The sequence below is a fragment of the Ursus maritimus genome, unplaced genomic scaffold, assembly GCF_017311325.1.
Source record: "Ursus maritimus isolate PB19 unplaced genomic scaffold, ASM1731132v1 scaffold_5, whole genome shotgun sequence".
Taxonomy (NCBI): domain Eukaryota; kingdom Metazoa; phylum Chordata; class Mammalia; order Carnivora; family Ursidae; genus Ursus; species Ursus maritimus.
The window spans coordinates 77,491,558-77,510,075 of record NW_024426663.1 but is presented as its reverse complement, the minus strand read 5'-3'; the positions used below and the strand labels follow the sequence as shown (position 1 = coordinate 77,510,075).

The 18,518-nt window shown below is 57.8% G+C and overlaps 1 protein-coding gene across 1 annotated transcript in view; it reads left to right on the top strand.

Moving 5' to 3' along the window:
• The window catches only part of ADAMTS2 (ADAM metallopeptidase with thrombospondin type 1 motif 2), a 223,772-nt gene that overhangs the window by 72,397 nt on the left and 132,857 nt on the right, over positions 1 to 18,518 (top strand). The window contains exon 3 of the mRNA XM_040622615.1: positions 866 to 1,025. Coding sequence (XP_040478549.1) covers positions 866 to 1,025 — 160 coding nt within the window. The remainder of the gene's footprint in view (positions 1 to 865; positions 1,026 to 18,518) is intronic.

Here is an 18,518-nt window from a genome sequence, read left to right as displayed (position 1 = left end):
GGGGGGGGGGTGCCAGTTGGGGGATCCGAACCAGGTGCTGAAGGGAGAATGAGAGTTTACCAGATGACAAAGGTGAGGAGGGCCAGCCGTGAGGGCTGTATTGGCAGGATGGGACTGTCCCAGGCGCTGGGGTGAGATGTGTGAGCCAGGGCCTGGGAGGCAGTGGCAGGCTGAGGGCCTGGCTGCCAGAGTATACACAGAGCAACCCAAATCCTGGCGGGGACAGGGGTCCAGTGAGGGCTCTCCAGCAGGGGAGGGCTATGGCCCATCTTGGGGGAGGCAGCAGGTCCGTGCTGTAGTCTGGGCCGGTGACCGATGCTGGGGACACAGGGACTGTGGTCAGCTGTAGGGGTGCTTGCTCCATACGGGGCATCCACTGCTCGGCAGCATGCACTGGGGTCAGCCTGTGTTTTGCAAGGGAAACTGGAATTCCGGTTTTGAAACATGAAATCTCATCATTTTGAGTGTCGGGTTCAGAACTTTGAAAATACCTTGTGGGTCCACCTGAACGTGTCTGTGGCAGATTCAGTCCCCAGTTGGCAGTTTGGGCCTTTATCTTGGATTTTGGTCATCTGAGCGGGGGTCGGGGTGGGAATGGCCCAGACAGAGCTTCTTCCCCCGACGGGGCTCACCACCACCCAGGGCTCTGGCCTCAGTGACTAGAAGTGGAGGCTCTGAACAGATGGGATCTCTGGGATCACCTGTCTGTACCCTCCCTGGTTTGGGGTTCAAGCCTGGTGCCTAGCTGGGGTGCCGGGCAGGGTCCTTCTGGTCCTGTCAGTCTGGTGGGAGGTCCTCCTTGCTGTTGCCCATCATTGATCTGCTGTGCTCTGGGAATTTGAACCATTTCGTTTTTGCCCTGCAGGCTGGCCTGATCCGTATGGAGGAGGAGGAGTTCTTCATCGAGCCCCTGGAGAAGGGGCTGGCGGCCAAGGAGGCTGAGCAGGGCCGTGTGCATGTGGTATATCGCCGGCCACCCACCCCGAGGCCCCCTCCTCTGGGGGGGCCACAGGCCCTGGACACAGGTAAGGCTGCTTGGTGGGCCTGGTTGTTCCCCTGGGGGACCCAGCCACCTGAGCCTGAGCCCTGCTCTCACTGACAGTCTGGACAGTGCGGGTGCTGCAGTGCTGGGGTGGGGGCCTCTACTCTTGCTGCACATGGGCCACAAGCTGGCAGGTCTGGGACCTCCATAGCCTGCAGTGGGGGCTGCCTAGGGGACCCTCTTCTGCTGCTTGAGGTCCAGCTAGTGTCGAGGAGCGGGGGAAGCACGGAGCAGGCCTGTACCTGGGCCTGGGGCCCATATGCTCAGGTCTCTAAGCCCGTGCCTCTCAAGAAGATGTCTGCTGGCCCCAGACAGCCTCCCTCTTCCTCTGTGCAGTCCACCTTCCCTGCAATCACGGCTGACCGCCCCTGCCTGGCTGCTCACAGAGAAAGGCCCTGAGTTCTCCTCTGGCCCCGTTCGGACCCCACTTCCTCTGGGATACATGGGCATGTCAAAAGGAGGAAGGGGAGGGAAGTGCGTGACAACAACCCCAGAGGGGCCCCCCCAGGCCTCCGCAGCCTGTGCACAGACTCAAACGATTTTTTTTCTTTTGTGACCTAGAACCAAAGCGCACTCTGGGCCTGGAAGCGTGGAAGGAGCTTCTGGGTGGGCCTGGTGACAGCCCCCGGCTGCAGCCTCTGAGACCTCAAGCCCAAACCTCCACAGCATTCTTGGAATCTTGGGTTCTAGGCTGCAGTGAGACCAGGTTGGGGTCAGACCATTGTCCTAGCAGGCCTCATGGTCCTCAGGGCCCCAGGGATCAAATGAGACTGCCTTGCTTATGCCCGGTTAAGGGCTGGGCTAGCCCTCAGCTTCTGGTCCTGGCCCCCTGGCTGCTGATGGCCAGGGCAGGTGGCAACAGCGGGGCCCGGAGGCCTTGGTCTTATGTCAGGCTCATCTGCATGTTGACTGAGAACCCCAGAACCGCCCCCCGCTCCTGCCCTGCCCGGGGCCAACCCTGTTGTGCTGTGATTTGCCGGGACACTCCCATCACCCCAAACAGTCCTGGCTTATTTATTTTAGGTCTCTTGGTCTGACTTCCAAGCTTGACAGATAAATTGGGTGCAGGCTGGCAGGGCACCATTCTAATTTCAAGGAGTGATGTCAGATACCTTTGCACAGAAATTGTTCCTTCAGGAAGCCCAGCGCTCTCTGGAGCCGATCAATACTTTGGGTGGACCCTTTTTCCCACGTGATGAATCGCCTGTCTGCCAGGCCTTCCCCAGCCTCAGCCTTCCTGCCTCTGTCCTACCCTTGGGCTTCTCTGCAGGGGGAGGAATGGAGAGTTACCTGGTAGGGTGGGAGTGGGAGTGAAAATGGGGCAGCGGAAGTGCCCCAGACCAGGGGTTAGGCCCATGCTGGCCAGCTGCCGTCGGGCACGTTCAGGCCTCTGGCTTCTGCCTTCTCTGTCCAGTGGAATTAGAAATGCCTGTGTTTCAGAGAGCTGGCACCTTGGGCCTTGGGCTTGGTGCTTCTGGGTCCTGCTTAGGCCAGGTGAGGTGGTGTCTGCCAAGAGGGGCTGTCTCTGATCCCAGATTCCATATGGTGCCTGTCTCCTGAACATGGCAGCTCTCCCCGTGGCTGTGCTGGCCTTGCCTCATTTTCTGGGCTTTTGTTGGTCTTTTGGGACCATCTATTAAATCCGTCCTCCCCTCCCCCTGCCATCCACCTATTGCTGGTGAGAGCTTCGAACTCAGAATGCGGGAAGGGAATTTCAAACTCAGGATAAACTCAGAAACCAGTGGCCTTAGAAGATGCTGGGGAGGGGTGCCTGGGTGGCTCCGTTGGTTAAGCGTCTGACTCTTGATCTCTGTTCAGGTCTTGATTTCAGAGCTGTGGGTTCAAGTTCCGTATTGGGCTCCACGCTGGGTGTGGAGCCCAGCTTAAAAAAGAAAAAAAGTAGATGCTGTACAGGTTGGAGACTGAGATGCTGGAAGGTGGTGGAGTGCAGTGAAGGTATTCCAGGCTGGGCTCTGGGCCTCAGGCCTGGGTTGTGGGCATGTGGGCTCCAGACTGTGGGCTGTGTGTGGTAGTGCCAGGCCACAGGCCCAGGGTCGGGGGCCAAGTCCCCTTTCCGTGATGTCTGTGCCCAGTGTCAGCATGACCCCATGGGGGTGATTTGGTCCACAGAGAGTACATTTCTCCCTGGATGTCCCTTCCCACCCAGCCCTGGGCTCAGGCCCACTTGCTGGCTGGAGGGGTTCCAAATGCATGTTATGCTGGGGCTGGGCTGATGGCCCATGGTGACCTCAGACGGTCCAGCTTTCCATTAGCCTGGGCCTTGTGAGGGCCCAGAGTGTAGCCAGGAGATATGTGCAGGCAGTGTCCTTGGCGGGGCATGTTTGCTCTGTGCTGGGCACAGAACCCTAGGAGGCGAGTGTGTGTGTGTGTGTGTGTGTGTGTGTGTGTGTGTGTATGTAAGCCAGGCGGTCCTTTTTTCCTAGTGAATTCTGATGGGGACCCTGATAGATCGTCATGGCTGTGGCTGAAGCAAGCTAGAGGGACCGACTTGAGGCTTTGTCCTTCTTCCCCCAAGGCAGCTCCTGGAAGTGGGTTTGAAACCCCGTGATGGGCAGTGGGTAGGATGGGTCCTCTGGGGAAGGGGAAGCATCTGCTTTGGGCCTTCCAGTCTGGGAGGTGGGCATCTGGCTGGGGTGGGGTTGGGGGTAGGGATGCCTGGTGGGGGGGTGGTATGTCCCACATGGCTCCTCCAGGGTCCTGAGACACACTCCTGTTTTCCCTGAGCAGCCAGCAGCCTTCCTGGAGTGATCTCGGGGGGTTCACCTAGCCTCAGAGAATTGTTATCACCAGTAGTCTCCATCATCTGAGGTCAGTTGCTGGGTTGCAGACTGCCCTGGGGAAATGGATGGGAAATGAAGGTGTTCACATGTCTTCACAGACTCAGGCCCAGGTCTGGCGTGTGCATAGAGCAGTGTAGCATATAGTAGTGTTGCTCTTGGGCCCCACAGGAGGGTCTCAGGGCGTGCCTTTTCTCTCCTCATGGCCCTGCAGATATAGCAGAAGTGTCTCTGCTCCACTCTCCTGGGCCCAGGAGCCTGGCAGGGGCAGAAGGGCAGAGCTGAGGCCAGGGGGCCAGGGTGGCCTTTTGGGGACAGGTGGTTGAGGCATTTCCAGGCCTCTTCCATACTAGCCCTCTCTCAGGTACACCTGGTCCCGTTGTCTGTCCCCACTCTGAGCCAGCCCTCTGTCCAGGGATTGTGTAACATCAGCTTCCCTGGTGTGTGTGTGTGTGTGTGTGTGTGTGTGTGCATGCACGTGTGTGTTTGCACTTGCACACATACATGGACAGGGTCCCTCTTGGACTGCTGGGCCTGTGCCCAAGCCCTGCCCTGGCTGCCATCTGTCCACCCTGTCTGGGGTTGTTGAGGGGGCGCCAGGGCCGGCAAGTGTGGGAAGAGGAGCCCCAGTCTGGGCCGGAAGCCCTGCATCGTACTTGCACTGGGGACCCCGGCATGTCACTGCCTCCTACTCTCTGGCTACCTCGACGTCTTACCACCAGCTGGGTCACTGCAAGCAGCTGCAGTGTGTCATTCTGTCACAGTTCTGGAAGGCAGAAGTCTGAAATGAGTATCGCCGGGCAGAAGTCATGTGTGGGCAGGGCCGTGCTCCATCTGGAGGCTGCAGGGGCATCTGTTCTGGCCTCTTCCAGCTTCTGGTGGCTGCCGGGATCCCCTGGCTTGTGGCCACATCATTCCAGTCTCTGCCTCTTGGTCGTGTTTGTGTGTGTGTGTGTGTGTGTGTGTGTGTGTGTGTGAATCTTCCTCAGCCTCTCTTACAAGAATGCATGTGATTGCATTTAGGGCCCATCCAGATAGTCCAGAAGGATCTTCTCCCATCTCAAGATCTGTGATCTAATCACATCTGCAGAGTCCTTTTTTTGTCACGTAAGGAAACGTTTACAGGTCCCAGGAAGGACCTGGTATCTTTGGGGGCCACCACTCAGCTTATATAGGAAGTGACCCCGCCCTCCCGTGCATGGCTGGCTGCACAGTGAGCGGGAGGCGTGTCTGTGGAGGAGCAGGCACCCCTCGCTCCTTGTCCGGGGACAGGGCTCAGGTGCAGCTCAGGCAGGACCCCTTCCCTCTGCCTCTGCTGGGCCCTCGTCCAGCCTCAGACTGTGGGCCCTGGAGAGGCTGGGCCATGGTGTGGCTAGGCAGGCCCCAAGACCACACGCACAAAGCTGGCCTGGCTGCAGACACGAAGGGCCTGGCTGTGTGCGGGAGGCTGAAGGTCCCCACAGGGTGGGAAAGATCCCTGGATCACAAGCTGGGCATGTGGTCTCCCTGCTAGACACATGGTGCCACTAGCAGAGAGTACTGCTATGCCAAGACAAGAGCCATAAACTCCAAGGCTGCCAGGACTCAGCGATGCCAGTGAGGACTGTGGCAGAGGCTAAGTGCTTGGCCTGACTTTCACTTCCCTCCTTTTGATATAGGCGATGGGCACCGAGAATGTGTCTCTACTAAAAGGAAAACAGTAGCGGGAGTGTGATGGGCCCATGGCATCCAGCCCTGGCCTCACTATGGGCACAGGGCCGACCAGAGGCTTTGTCCACAGGGGCGGCCCCTCCTCGGCTCCCCTGACCATGAGCTGGTGGGAGTGTGGGCCTGGGGCAGTGATCCCCTCACTGTCAAGAGCATCCAGATATCAGAACTTTTATGGGAACCCTCGTGATTTTGAAATGTTGCTTCACATTTCTAAAAAGCACCATATGAGCCAAATAAAACATGTCCCCCATTGGCCACCTGTGCTTACAAGAGGCAGAGGCAGAAGTGTCCTCTATGCTCTAGTGGGGGCTGTTCTTCTCGGCCCCCTGCAGGGGGGTGCTCTGTGTTCCTGCCTAGGGGCTTGGTTCCCATCCCACAGAACCACCCAATGGGCCACTGTGCCCTCCCACCTTGCCTTGTACTGGGCCCCGGCTGAAGGAAGAGAAGTCAGACAGCTCAGTGCCCGTGACCTTGGCTGCCACCTCCTTGGAAGCAGCCCGTGCCAAGCCTCTGCCTGCTGCTGTCAGGCTGCGGCATCCTCCCTGGCGGGCAGAGGAGGCGTGCCACCCTCGGGAGCGCTCTGCCCTGCCACTGCCAGGAGGGGCTGGTGAGAGAGAGTGGACAGGGTGCTGGCGCTCTCTGCTGTTCCGCGTGGCTCCTCCACGTGGCCGGCCTTCAGTCTCTATACCTGGCGGCCCAGTCTTTCCTCTGCTGACCCACTGCACATTTCCGTCCATCCTGTGACATTGGCTTGAGCCAGTTAGGAGTTTCTAGGCTTCTGAGGAGTCGGGGAGGGGCTGCCTCAGGAGAAGCTGGAGGTAGGTGTGCAGCGCCAGGAGCCAGGGGGCCAGAGCTGATGCTGGGACCCGCAGCCTGGAATGTTCCAGAGTGTGGATGGTGTCCTATAGGCAGTGAGCAGCCCTGGTAGGAAAGTTGCCTGAGAGATCGTTCTGTGTCACAGCCAGTCCACTGTGGTCCAGGCTGGAGGCAGGGAGTCCTGAGGGGTTGGGAAGAGGGTGGAGTCCTGTCAGGACAGGCCATGGATGGGAGGTGGGCAAGGCTGCACTTAATGGCCGGTAAATCACCAGGCCTACTTGGGTGACGCAGTGGGTGTGAGGTGTAAGGGAGAGGCTAAGGGCCGCAGAGGGCGTGGAGGGGGCGCTAACTTGCTGGAGGCCAGCTCAGGGAGGCTTTCCTCTTCACAGTGATTGACGTCCATCTCAGTTTTCTATGACAACCGAGACACATTACCACAAACAACACAGGGTTATTCTCTTATAGTTCTGGAGGCCAGAAATCCAAAACAGATCTGAAGGGGCAAAAATTAAGGTGTCAGCAAGGTGGGTTCCCTCTGGAGGCTCGGTGGGAGGCCCAGTGGGAGGATCTCTTCCTGGCCTCTTCCAGCTCTGGTGGTCGCTGACATCCCTTGGCTGGTGGCTGCATTGCTCTGGTCTCTGCTCCCACAGTCACAGTTTCCTCTCCTGTAGACCAATCTCTGTGTCCCTCTTACAAGGACACTTGTGATTACGTTTGGCCCACTGGGGTAATCCAGGAGACTACCCATTTCAAGATCTTTCATGTGATTAAGTTAAGGATAGGTTGAGTCTCTTGAGCCATAAAGGCAACACTCACAGGGTCTGGGGATGAGGCTGTGACATCCTGGGAGCCGTGATTCAGCATACACGGTATCTAAATGTTGAAGCCTGGGGTTCTGTTGGAGTGGGGAGAGAGGCCCTCGGCTGGCTTTGCATCCTGAGCCCCAGGCCTGGCTGGCATCTGGGGGCTTCTGTGTCTCTGAGCTGCTGGCTGGAGTCCTGTGGCTGGGCCTGGCCCTCTCAGGTGGTGACCTGGGGGGCTCTCACACCGGACTTGGCTTCGTGCCCCGCCCAGCCAGCTCAGAGGTGCAGCCAAAAGCCTGGGTGCCTCGGTGCTCGATTCCTGGGGCCCTGTCCGTTCCTCTGCCTCATTCCACCCCTGGGCTGTGCCTGCAGCTCAGGGACCAGAGGAAACCCAAGGACAAGCATTTGGTTGTGAAATCCAAGGCAGCTGGCCCGGCTCTGGGCTCTGGGAGGCGTGTTTCAGAGCTGAGCGCACCCTTGGCAGAGGCCTCAGCACTCCCGCCGCTCTGTGGCCGGCCCCCTGGACGGCTGGAGGAGACGCCAGCGCGGTGACGTGGCCTCATGCTGGAGGGGTGGACGGGGGCTGGCACGGGGACAGCCGAGGCTGCACACTCTCTGAGGCCTGGAGTGGTCTGGGCTCAGACTTGGAGAGCGCCCCAGAGCTGTCGGCAAGCGGGGGCACTTTCTGCCTGGGGTCTGCAGACGGGGGCCCTGTCCAGTGGGTTATGAGGGCAGAGGCATTACGGCGGTGAAGAATTGCCAGGCGTGCCTCCCCAAGAACAGCCCACATGCTCAGCTGCTCACCTCAGACATAAATTTAGCTGTCTCCGTGTCTCTGGCCTGCACCCCCTCCCTCCCTGTCTCCTCCTGAGTTGGTGTGGGATCTTGTTCAGGGGTGGAGCCAGCCAAGTGAATGTGGCCCAGGAGAGACCTGATCTTTGCCGGGGCACGGTGAACAGATGATGAGTGCCACTAGGGGACAGTGGCTTGGCTCTGGCTCTGGCCTGGGTGTGGCCCTCAGATGCAAGGGACAGTTCTCGGAGGAGCCAGGTGGCTTGGTGTAGAGGTCGAGTGTACCTGCCTGGGCAGTGTGCCTACCCCTGTGGTGCTTCGGTTTACTTATCTGTAAAATGGATCGTAATGGTGGGAGTTAAGACAAGCCAATCCTCATCTCATCCGCGGTGTGGCGCCTGCTCCATGTTTGCTGTTACCTGTCCTTGTGATTCCGGCTCTTTGTCTCAGGCTCTGAGGTCCTCTGCCCTCGTCGCCCCTCTCCGTGGCTCTCTCTTCCACGGACACAATCAACTGTTGCTCCTTCTTTCCTTCCCTTATGTTCGTGTTGCTGATGTCCCCCAAAGAGCTTCTCGTCGTTGGCATGCGGTAACCATGCCTGCTTTCCAGATAACACGCAGCTGGGGAGTGAAGCTGTGTCTGCTTCGGCTGTGTCTGGAGTTTAATTAGCAAGAGCAGTGCGTCTGGTTGTCGCGTCGGCTGTGGGCTGTGCGTGGCCTGCTCTCTGCAGGTCCTCAGCACAGCAGACTGGGATGTTTCTGGAAAAGACGTGATGTCTCTAGGGGCAACTTAACATGTCTGTGGCATTTGTGCTTCAGATGTACTAGCCGGCCTGCCAGGGGTGGGAACAGCTGGGCCTGAGTATCCCCGAGGACCCCGATGAGCCTCTCTCTACACCTCGGGTACCCTCCTGGAATGATTGTGAAGGAGACATGGCTTCCTGCGTGCTGTGTCCACACAACGAGGGGCAGAGGGACAGGGTCCCAGGACACAGGCCTCCTGAGCAAACAGAGGGGCCGCGTGGCCAGTGAGAAGTGCTCGCTCCCAGCATCGGGGGGATGGGGCTGCAGAAATAGTTCCAGGGATGTCTGAAGGGGACAGAAGGCCCTGCCCCAGAAGCAGCAACTGGGTCTGGGCCTAGGGTCTGAACTCTGCCACTTTGTAGACACCCCTGATTACCCCTGATCACAGTCCCCGTTTCCTCTCAGAAATCTCCACAGGGCAGCAGACACTTCAGCCAGCTCCACGCCTAAAGTGTTTTCTAGAAAAATTTCCCATTTTCCTTGACCCATTTCTCTTTGAAATTAATACCAAGCAGCGCTGTGCACTTGGCCCTGAAGGAACTTGGAGCTGGGAAAAGGTCACACAATTAGGGGGGAAAGGTTGGTGTCTGACTCTCTCCCCCTCCTACTCTCAGACTCCCCCTCTCCCTTGCACATGCACACACGCTCACCCGTGTTTGGAACGTGGGCCGGCTTCTGGGACCGGAGTTGCGGTGTCTCTTCCATACCTTTGTTTTGGCCCCATCGGTCTGGGCTCAGTGCTGGGATGTGGGCTTCATCTGCAGCTGTGTGGCTAGAACACCTCCTGGGGGATGTCCAGGCAGGGCGAAGTGCACAGCTGGGACAAGATCAGGGCTCGGGCGAGAGGTTGCATGAGATTCAGAAAAGTCCGGGGCCAGGACTGGGTGGAGGAGATGGCCTTGGAGCAGGGCCTGCGCAGGGAGGTGGATGGCAGTGAAGGGCTGGGGACGGACCAGGTGCCCAGTGATGCTCCCCAGTCATGGGGGGAGCAATAGAAATGACAGCTGTACTCCTGAGATGGAACACTGAGGCTTAGAGGGGCACGTTTGTTCTTTCATTCATTCATTCATTCATTCAGTCAGTCAGTCAGTCGTTCACATTCTTACGGTGCACCCACTTTGTGTCTGGGGCTGGTTTGGGTGCTGGAGATACATCAGGGAATGAGCCATGTGAAATCCCTGCTCTTCCAGAGCTTGCCAGCCAGTGGGGTCACACGGTGAACAGAGGGGTAAATCTGGGAGCGAGGTAAAATCCAGGGAAAGGGTAACATGAGAGAGGGCAGGTAAGGGAGGGAGCTACTCCAGGTGGGAGGTGAGGCGGACCTGGCTGCCCCGGGGAACACCGTCCCAGAGAGGGGGGCAGCAGGTGCAGAAGCACTTGACCCTGGGTCCAGGGAGGTGGGGAGGGCTGGGTCAGTGGGGTTGTGGTGCGAGGTGGGCCTTGTTCTCCCAGCAGTGGGAAGCTGTTGGAGAGCTCTCAGTGGAGAGAGTGGGAGCAGGGAGGCCTGTGTGGCGCCCTGGGTGGGCCCGGTGGCTGATGGCAGATGGTGGGCAGATGCGTTCAGGATGCGCCTTGGAGGTAGAGCTCACATACGTGGGTGTGAGGGAAGGGACCAGGGAAGGCTCCTGGCTCTTGAAAGGATGGCTCCAGGAGGATGGGGGATGGTGGGGACACAACTAAGGTGGGGATCCTGGGGGAGAAGAGTCAGGTTAGGTGGCTGGGCCAAGTGCAGAAGCCAGATTTGGGGCCTGTTCTTCGGACTTCTGAGCCCTGCCCCATGCACTGTTCCTGGCTGCCCTGGTTCAGAGCAAGGGGGTTTCCCAAACCAGATGGTGCTGGCCACAAGCCAAGCCCATTTGGCTTCCAGACTCTTGGGGTGGGGGCAGGGACCCCAGACACGGCTGCACAGGTGGGCACTTGAAGCTCCTCTCACTCCTGGACATGGAGACCCTGGTCTGTGGGACAGGATTGCCAGGCACGGCGTGCGGCCCAGGGTCCCTGAGGATGTCCATGCGTCCTTGCCCCTCTGACAGGCCAGGTGTTTCTTTCCCACTCTGCCGCCAGGGGGAGGGGCCCTGGACCTGCTGGGGTGAATGGGAGCTTGCGAGGGTGTGCAGGGCAGGCTGTGTGCCCAGCGGCGTTTCGAGGCGGTGGTAACTAACGTGCGTGCCCTTAGTGCAACCTCTCTTGTTATTTGAGTTTAGTGCCCTCCTGGCAGGGGGCCTCGAATCCCTCTCCTGTTGCTGACCCTGTAGGCCACAGCCCGAGCCAGCCCGACGCCCTGAGCCCTGGCTCTGAACAGCTGTCAGGAAGTACTTGCGGAGTGGCTGAAGTAATCATGGAATCCAGGCGAATGACAGTCTCACAGCTGTCGGAGCAGAACCAGGCTGGTTTCCCAGCGCGGCCCCCCAGTGTCTCCACTTCCTCACCACTACAGGGGGCTTTGCTCACTGCTACTTCACCGATCCAGCAGGGAAGCAGTGCTGCTTTTGCCTTACTTTGTGCTCCTCTGATCGCCAGCGAGGATGAATGATCTTCCGGTGTTTGATTACTTGGTGCGTCTCCTCTTCCTGTTTAAGTCCTTGCCCCGTTCATCTCCTGGGGTCTTACATACGGAGATAAGACCTTTAATCTGCTTATCGACTTTCTGTCACGTTTGATACAAGCCTTTTCCCCAGGCTCTGGTTCCCCTTTTCTATTCAGTGTTACTGGTTTCCGTCGCACAAAAGCCAGTCTTGCCAGAGCCCAGTCCGTTACTGATTCTTCTCCTGCCCCCGGAGCTGCGCCGGTGGCTCAGGGACACGCATTTATCGAGGGCCTATGGGAGGATGGCCTCACCTGTGCAGGCGTTCCCCAGAGCACTGTAGGCGCATCATCTCAGGGATCCGTGTAACAACCCCATTGTGCCCGTTTTACAGATGACAACCGAGGCACTGGAGGCCACACGGCTGGTAAGTTGTAGAGCTCCGTGTGTGCCAGGGAGGAGCAGGCTTGGAGCCGGGGCTGCCTGGCTGGCTCCCTGTGCAGCATCTCCTTTCCACCCCCCAGGGCTTTCCACCTGCAGGCTGGCCGTTCTGGGGATGCAGGCAGTCTTCTGAGCATATGCAGCAACAGAAGCCTCAGCAAGGGCGTGCAGGAGTATCTCGGGTCACTCCACCTACTAGCCGTGGGGAGAATCTCTGGCTCGCTGCGGAATTCCCAGCATTGGGAGCAGTGCCTGGCTCATGGTCAGTGCTTACGTATCTGTGAAAAGAAGGAAGGAATATGGCTGCTCTGGAAGCCTGGCCACGTGGTCCTTATTCCTGGGGAAGCAGTTGCGCCTGGTTGGTGTCTGAGGGCTTGCCACGGCACTTACGCTCCTGGCTGTGGGTTCTTGGTGTTGTCCCGGTGGAACTGGAATGTTGCTGGGGCCAAGGGCCTCCTGGGGTGCCAGGTGATCCTGGGCCTTTCCTGCTGTCCTGGGGGAGACTCGCTGCCCTCAGCATGCTCTGGCTGCCATTCCCTGTGCCATTGTCTTTGGACATCAAGTGCCCCGTGGAAACCATATCCCTTGTTCAATTACCCATTCATTCAATTCATTCACCAGATCTCTACAGTTGGCCCACATAGGGCCCGGCATTGGGCCAGGCTCGGGGATGCTGAGAACCAGACAGACGTAGCCCCCTTTCAACCCCCGCCCCCGCCCTCATACAGCTGTGGTGACCCGGTCGGTCCCCAAAGGCCTGCACAGTTAGAAATGTTGGGAAATACCGTGAACCGACCACAGTAACTGGGAGTTGGAGCCACATCTGAAAGTGTGGGTTGCAGTTCACTGGGGGAGAAGATGGGCGGAGCCAGCAGGGCTGAGTGTCCTGAGGGGAGTGGATGTGGCCTGTTTGGGGGGTGCGGCAGGAAGGGCCCAAGGGGTAAATGGAGGTGGGTCTCGCGGCTCAGTCTTAGAGGGAGGGGTGGTGCCCTGCTCTAAGTGGAGAAACAGCATGGTCTGTTTCCGTGGAGGAGGCCACTAATGTGGCCCAGGGGAGAGACTGTGGCCTGGACCCAAGTGGCAGGGGGATGGAGAGGAGGCAACGTGGAGCCATAGAGCTGCAGGAATATTGGGGGTCCTGGCAAGTCATTTCCGTGGTGGTCAGAGGAGAACGTTGGCCCCGGAAGGAACCACATTCCCATCCAGGCTTGCCCCCGGGTCAGGGAGGAGCCAGCACCCCAGTTCCTGGCCAGGCCCCTCCCGCCTTCCCTCTGCCCCCACTCTGGCCTGCAGACCCAGGGGAGGTGGCGCTTGCCAGAATCATCTCTTCGCTGGGGCCCAGGCCTGGGAGGTATTCGTGTGTTTGGGCTTTTTTTTTTAAGGCTTCTATCCAGAGCCTCTGGACTCATGCTTGGGACGGGTTAAAACGCCATCTGCAGATTCCTAGCTGGAAGTTTCTTTAGTGACTCCGTGGACTCCAGGGTGTGCCACAGGGGCTAGTGTTTACCCCTGATCCTTAGTGCTTTGGCAGTTCACAGGATGGGGCAGCACTGGTCAGGTGTGAGAGGACAGTGCTCTGGGCAGGTGAAGGAATCAGGAGAACAAAGAGCTGGGACACTGGGCCGGTCTGGTGGGGTGAAGGACTAAGGGCCGCCCCGAGACCCCCAGAGCACAGACCTGAGTCCCCAGTGGGATGCAGGGGTTCAAGTTGAGCGAAGTTCAGTTAAGGTTGTTTGGGTTGGGGGCTCAAAGGGGCTCAGGTTATAGACGAGGGGCGTGGTGGCCTGCTAGACCCCACCCATGCGGCTCGGAGCCACGGGCTGGAGCTTATGCACGGGGTGTGTGAATCTGCACCCAGCGCCTAGGCTCAGGAGGTGCAGAGGCTTGGACCCCTAGACGGGTCATAGCCCCTAGGACAGGAGCTCGTGTCTCTGCATCCTTGCCCAGATCCACTGAGGGCAGGGTGAGGCTGGATGGGCAGCCTAGGCAGGGGTAGGCTGGTGTGGGGGCACAGGCCAATTTGGGGTCAGCTGCAAAAGGGCTTCCGATTTCTCAGGAGAAGCCAGAAACTGTGATTTTATGTAAAACCTCTTAATTTTTCCAACATTGGCAGCCGAGTTGAAATTTTCAAAGACTGTGTATGGGCCAAGCAGGTCCCTGGTGGCGGTGGGTGTGAGAGGGTCATGGGGTGGCTTCGGTACGCGGGAACCCGAGCCCACAGTGTTCCCGTGGCGACTGGGACCGAGCTCCCGATGCAGCCAGTGCTGCCTCAGAGCTGAAATACACTTCAGAGGAATTTTTATTTTCATTTCGGGAACGTCACAAGAGACTGTTCCAGAGGTTCCGTTTCTGTGAGGAGAGATCTGCGGTCGTCGTGTTTTTCTTGGAGGCCTTTGGGGGAGCCCATCTGCAGAGCATTAGGGGGGGTGTGGCAGGGGGAGGCTCCATCTAGGCCTCCAGACAGAACCTGGGCGGGGTGGCTGTTTGGTTGGGATCAGCCCCCAAACCCCCAGAAACGGCCTCCCTCCCCACCAGGCACTGGGGCAGCCCGACCCATCAGTTAGGCTGGACGGGGCTGGGTGGACACGTCAGGCCCTGAGTCCCAGGGGCCTGAGGTTCTGCTTTCCTGGGATGATGGTCCATTCTCAAGGCCCTTGCAGCTTGAGGAGCAAATGGTCGATTATAGGTGCAAGAGGCTTGTGGTCAGATGACCGTGTTCCTCTGTTCTGGGCGATATCCCAAAAGCTACTTACATTCTTGACTTTCATCACCAGTAGGACAAAATAGGACCTGGGTTTGTCCCAGGGCCTTAGACGGAGAGGGGCTCAGGGTCTTCGTGCCCGGAAGAGGCCAGCACTGCAGGACCCTCCTTGAGCCACCTCAGAAAACTCAATTCGGGCCCTTGGTGAGGAAGGTACGCGCCCCTCTTTCTTGGTGTCTCTTGCCTGGAACGTGTGGGTGCTCCCCAAGGGCTGTGGCTGCCAATGAGTCGAGGGAGCCAGGGGACTCAGTGTGGCCCTGGCCTGCTGGTCCCTGCTCTGGCCCAGCCTCAGTTTCCTTATTTGCAAAATTGAGGGCACTGGACTAAAGCCAGGCCTCATCCCAAGGCTCCTGGGCTGTGACCCACACCCCACCCCCTGCTTTATTTCACTCACACAGTGTCTTCAAAAACTGTGACTATATGCTTGAAAATCAGGAAGTTTCACATTAAAAATCGTAGTTTTCAGTTTCTCAGAAGAATCAGAAGGACTGGTAAACCCTGGGCCTGTTCCTTGCAGCCAGTATTTAGTGTGTGTGAGGCGTGCACACAGTCCTCTCTCCCCACTGTTTCCCATCTGGCCCACGTACTCATTCTGGCCCTGCCGGGCCTGGTTGGCAATGGAGTGAGGCTCCGGGACAAAGATGACCTCTGGTGGACGGTTATACTTGTACAAACTTTCTGTTTCTCTCTCTTTCACACACACACACACACACGAGCACGGAACAGACACATCTGTGTCTTCATGGAATGAGCCGTGGGACGTTGAGGAGTTTCCCCGGGCTGGGTGCCAGCACACCCGTGTCTGGCTTGTCTTTGGATGCATCCTGGACAAGTCCTACTCCCATGGGCCTTGGAGGTAGCCTCAGGCTCTTAGAGCTCCATGAGTCACCCTGACGCTGTGTCCCTGACTTTCAGTCAGTCCCAGGACCCTTTGGATACCTATGGTCACAAGGCCAGACAGCCTGGGACCTGGGGGCTTGGTGTGCCCTGGGCCAAGGTGGCCAGTGGGCTTCCAGCTTGGGTCAGAGGCACCTGTGCTCCCACCTGAAGGGGCTCAACTGTTGCCCCTTGAAAGGAGGTGGGGTGAGCCCCACTTCCACAGTCTTAGGGGCTGGCCTCAGGCCTTTGCTGACCTCCTGAGCCAGGCCCCAACTCAATTGCAGAAGAGGGGACAGAAGTTGGGGGATCCTGAGACTGAATGGTGGAAGGGTCTGACCTCACCAGTGGAGGGACACAAGGAAGATGGAGGGTAAGGTTGATCTAAGTCCCGTCTGTTTCAGATGCAGAGGCCACATCAGACGCCTCAGCCCTGTCCCCTCTCCCCAGCTTCCGACCCACACCCCGAACTGCCCCTTGGAGGAACACGTGGCTGTGGTGCTCAGGTCTTGGGTCAGACACCCCCAGGCCCAAATCCAGGCCCCGATTCTGAGCCACCAAACAGACCCCTGCTCCCTCCTCAGGCTCTTATGGTGGCCTGCCTCGTCTCTCTGAGTTAAGGTGGATTCTAGAGCAGGGAGGGGGCCCTGCAGACCTGGCAGAGACTGGGGGCACACCAGCTCAATTCAAGGTTATACCTCCCCCTCCCTGACAGGCTCCCGCTTCTGCCCCACTTCAGTAACTGGCCTTGGCATTACTGGTCCCTGAAGGAAGCTGTCCTGAGCTATCATGTTCAGCTTCCTCTCACCCATCTAGAACGGATCTGAGGACAAGCCCAACTAATTCTACAGTTAAAATGCCTAGAAATGGCACTGCTACCACCCCCACCCCTGACTTAGTTTCTGGCTCAGTTGCCATGGATGCAAGGATTCACTTTCCAGTGTCAGAGTCCATTCATTCACTCATTCACCCATCTGTCCGTCCGTCTGTCCATCCATCCATCCATCCATCCATCCATCCATCCATCCATCTATCCAACAGGTGTTTGCCAGTGCCCTGTTGCCAGCCCTGTGCTAGGCATTGAGCATGCCCAGTTTGGTCTATGCCCCTGAGGAGTCCCTGCTGTGGGGAGAGGCAGACAAGAGGACAAACCATGACAAGTGCTGCTAACCTGCTGGACAGGCCTGGCGCATGGGCAGCTGATGTTGCCCTGGTCTGATGAGCTCCAGGAAACTCGCCAGAGTCAGACTGCTCTAGCCAGACCCCAAGGCCCGGTAGCTGTTCTGGGGCTCCAGGGACCAAGGCAGGGTGTTCACAGACTCTGAGGTCCTGCTACCTGGATAAATCCTGGCTTCTCCCTCTGCATCTCTGTGCCTGTGTCCTTAACAGAAAAGCAGAGATAAGGGGTTTCTACCTGATAGGGTTCTGGGGAGGATTAGACCCCATCAAAACTGTGAAGAGCCCTGTGTGCTAACAGATGAGGTGTTGTCGTGATTGGGTGGGGAAGTCTTGCCTTGGGTCTCCCTGTGCCTGTTCCCATCCCAGAAGCTCCACAGTCCCTCCCAGGGGCCACAGCCTACAGACACTGCAGCTGCCCTTCACTCTCCTGATTGCTGCTGGGCCACGAGATGTGGAAGAGAAAGGTTTCCTTAAAGAATTCTCAAGGCTTGTGCACCTCCAGCTCCTTCCCAGCGGTTGCTGCTCACACCGCATTTATTCAGCAGATGTTTGCTGGGCTGCTGTCCTGTGCCCTGGGCTCTGGAGGGGGCAGCCTGGGACCAGACCAGTTTGCCCTCTTGCCTCGCCAGTTCAGGTGTGGAAAGCAGAGGCAGCATGAGGCAATGGGTCTTGAAGTAGAGCGGCCAGTGAGGTCTTGGGGGTGGTTATCAATTCGGCCTGCTGCACCAGGACAGGCATCCTGGAGAAGGATGTACGGTACGGGGTGGTCCCGAGAGACAGGGCTGTAGAACTTCTCCTTAGAGCCTGCTCTATGCACCCGGGGCCTTCTAGAGCCTGGGCGGAAGATGAGAATGGCCTGCCACAAGCTTTGTCAGACACCGTGGTGTGCTGTTCTCCTGCAGTGGCACAAAACAAATTGAACAAACTGAGCTAATATTTAAGAGGATTTGTACACAAATACGGATTTTCAGCTTTCCCCGAGAAGTCAGGACCCTTGACAGCACCCAGCCTCCACTGTTCTCCCTTGTGGCCCCAGTGGGTCTTCCTGGGTTGGAGGACGTTTGCTTCTCTCCCAGTCCCCACCATCTCACGGACTCCTCAGTCTGGAGCCTGGAGCTTGGGATCCTTCATCATTGTGCCCTGTTGTCTGTCTTTTAGCCGAAATCTATTTCTCTGTGTTCTTGGCATTATGATGAGTTGGTCTAGGACAGCCAGGCAGAGAGGGTCTGTGACAGGAAGAGTTTGTGTGACCTGGTGGATTAGGTATTCTTCATTTGCACCCCCCAAGCTGGGTTCATTCATTTCCATCTCCTCTGGGTTCCTATAAGCACGTGAGGTGCTGCCCCTGGCCTTTTATTAGTTTTCTGGCATATAATTCACATAACATATGATTCACCATTTAAACCTCTTTAAAACCTACAATCCAGTGGTTTTTAGAATATTTACAATGTGGTATAACCATCAGCACCATTTAGTTTCAGAACATTTTCATTCCCCCCCAACCAGAAACCTTGTCAGTCCTGAATGTATCAGTCACTCCCCATTCACCCTCCTGTCAGCCCCTGGCAACCATGAATCCGCTTCCTGTCTCTGTGGATCTGCCTATTTTGGACACTCCATATAAACGGAATCACACAGTTGTGGCCTTCTGGGTCTGGCTTTAACCCTGGTCTTTTAAAATAAGCCGTCTTGCTGGCATGCAGGCTCACGGCTCACCCACGTGGCCACGTTGACTGGTTCTCTCCTTCCATGTTGGCAGGCCTGACCCTCATCGGGTCTCTGAGGCTCTTCCCCTGGCCCCAGCTCTGCAGGGCCACACCGCATCCTCTAGAGCCTTTGCCACACTCCTGTGCCCCTGACCACACTCTTCAGACTCCTAGCTCGGGCCTCCTGGCTCCTCCTGACTTGTCTGTGACCATGACCACTTCTCTGTTGGTTCCAGGTCCCTTCCAGAAGCAGAGATGAAGGGACTT